At 66.6% G+C, this 1,279-nt stretch overlaps 1 protein-coding gene across 1 annotated transcript; it reads left to right on the forward strand.

The window, feature by feature from the left end:
* The first annotated feature begins 481 nt into the window (after positions 1–481).
* LOC116747268 (melanoma-associated antigen 8-like) lies at positions 482–1,279 on the forward strand. Its single transcript, XM_032619043.1, is given in 1 exon segment — positions 482–1,279. A coding segment is annotated over 1 exon segment (798 nt).

Raw genomic sequence — 1,279 nt, forward strand, 5'->3', positions numbered from 1 at the left:
TCCGAGGGGACCACCCACCCCGGAACTCAGAACTGGGGGGACCTCACAGTGTCAGGCCCAATCCTCCTACCAGCACCGAGGCCCAGAGCTGTGCCACAGTCTACACAAGAGGTGCACCCTCCATTCCTCTTACAGGGGCTCCAGGAACCGGGAGGCGAAGGCCCAGGTCTGAGGACCGTGTCCTCAGGGTACAGAGCAGAGGAGGCCCAGGCAGTGCCAGGAGTCAAGGGGAGGTGCGTGCCCTGAGTGTGTACCCAGGGGCTCCCCCTCCCAGAACAGGGGACAGGCCGCCCAGGAGGAGCGCCCCTGTGAGGCCCGAGGGCAGCCTTTAAGATGAGGCCTATAAGTGGCCTTTGTCAGAGCTGCCCAGGGTGCCTTTCTCCGCCGAGGCCGCTCACACCCCCTCTCTACCCCAGGTACGAGGTCCCCTGCCCACACTCCCGTGGGCGGCCCGACCCCAGTGATCAGGCCCCCGGTCGAGATGAGTGAGCTCCGCCAGCCTGAGGCCGACCTTCAGGCCCCAGTCCCGGCCCAGGGTCCGGTGGAGGCGCCGCTGCTGGGGGCTGCGGGGGAGGAGGCCGCATCCCCCTCGTCCTCCGCCTCCCCTGGCGCCCCCTCCTTCTCCGCCTATGCGGAGTCCTTGCTCCAGGAGGCACTTGTTGTGCTGATGGCTGACCTGGTGGCGTTCCTGCTCAAGTATCGCCCCAGGGAGCCGACCTCCAAGGCGGAGATGCTGAGTACGGTCCTCCGGGAGCATCGGGACCACTTCCCCATGATCTTCAGCCACGCTTGCGAGTGAATGCAGCTGGTGTTTGGCTTGGATGTGAAGGAGGTGGACCCCCGCGAGCGCACCTACGTCCTGGTCCCCACCCTGGGCCTCACCTGGGATGCAGTGCTGAGTGATGGGCAGAGCACGCCCGAGGCCGGCCTCCTGGTGCTGGTCCTGGGCGTGATCACCCTGTTCGGTGACCGCGCCCCTGAGGAGGAGGTGTGGGGAGTGCTCGGCAACATGGGGGTGTGTGCCGGGAGGGAGCCCTGCATCTATGGGGAGCCCGGGGAGCTGCTCACCGAAGTGTGGGTGCAGGAGGGCTACCTGGAGTACCGGCAGGTGCCCCACAGCGACCCTGCCCGCTACGAGTTCCTGTGGGGTGCCCGGGCCTACGCGGAGACCAGCAAGTGGCAGGTCCTGGAGCATCTGCTCAGGGTCAATATCTTGGATCCCAGGTCCTTCCCATCCCTGTGTGCAGAGGGTGTGAGCGACGAGGAAGAGGGAGCCTGA

This window comes from Phocoena sinus, chromosome X (genome assembly GCF_008692025.1).
Source record: "Phocoena sinus isolate mPhoSin1 chromosome X, mPhoSin1.pri, whole genome shotgun sequence".
Taxonomy (NCBI): domain Eukaryota; kingdom Metazoa; phylum Chordata; class Mammalia; order Artiodactyla; family Phocoenidae; genus Phocoena; species Phocoena sinus.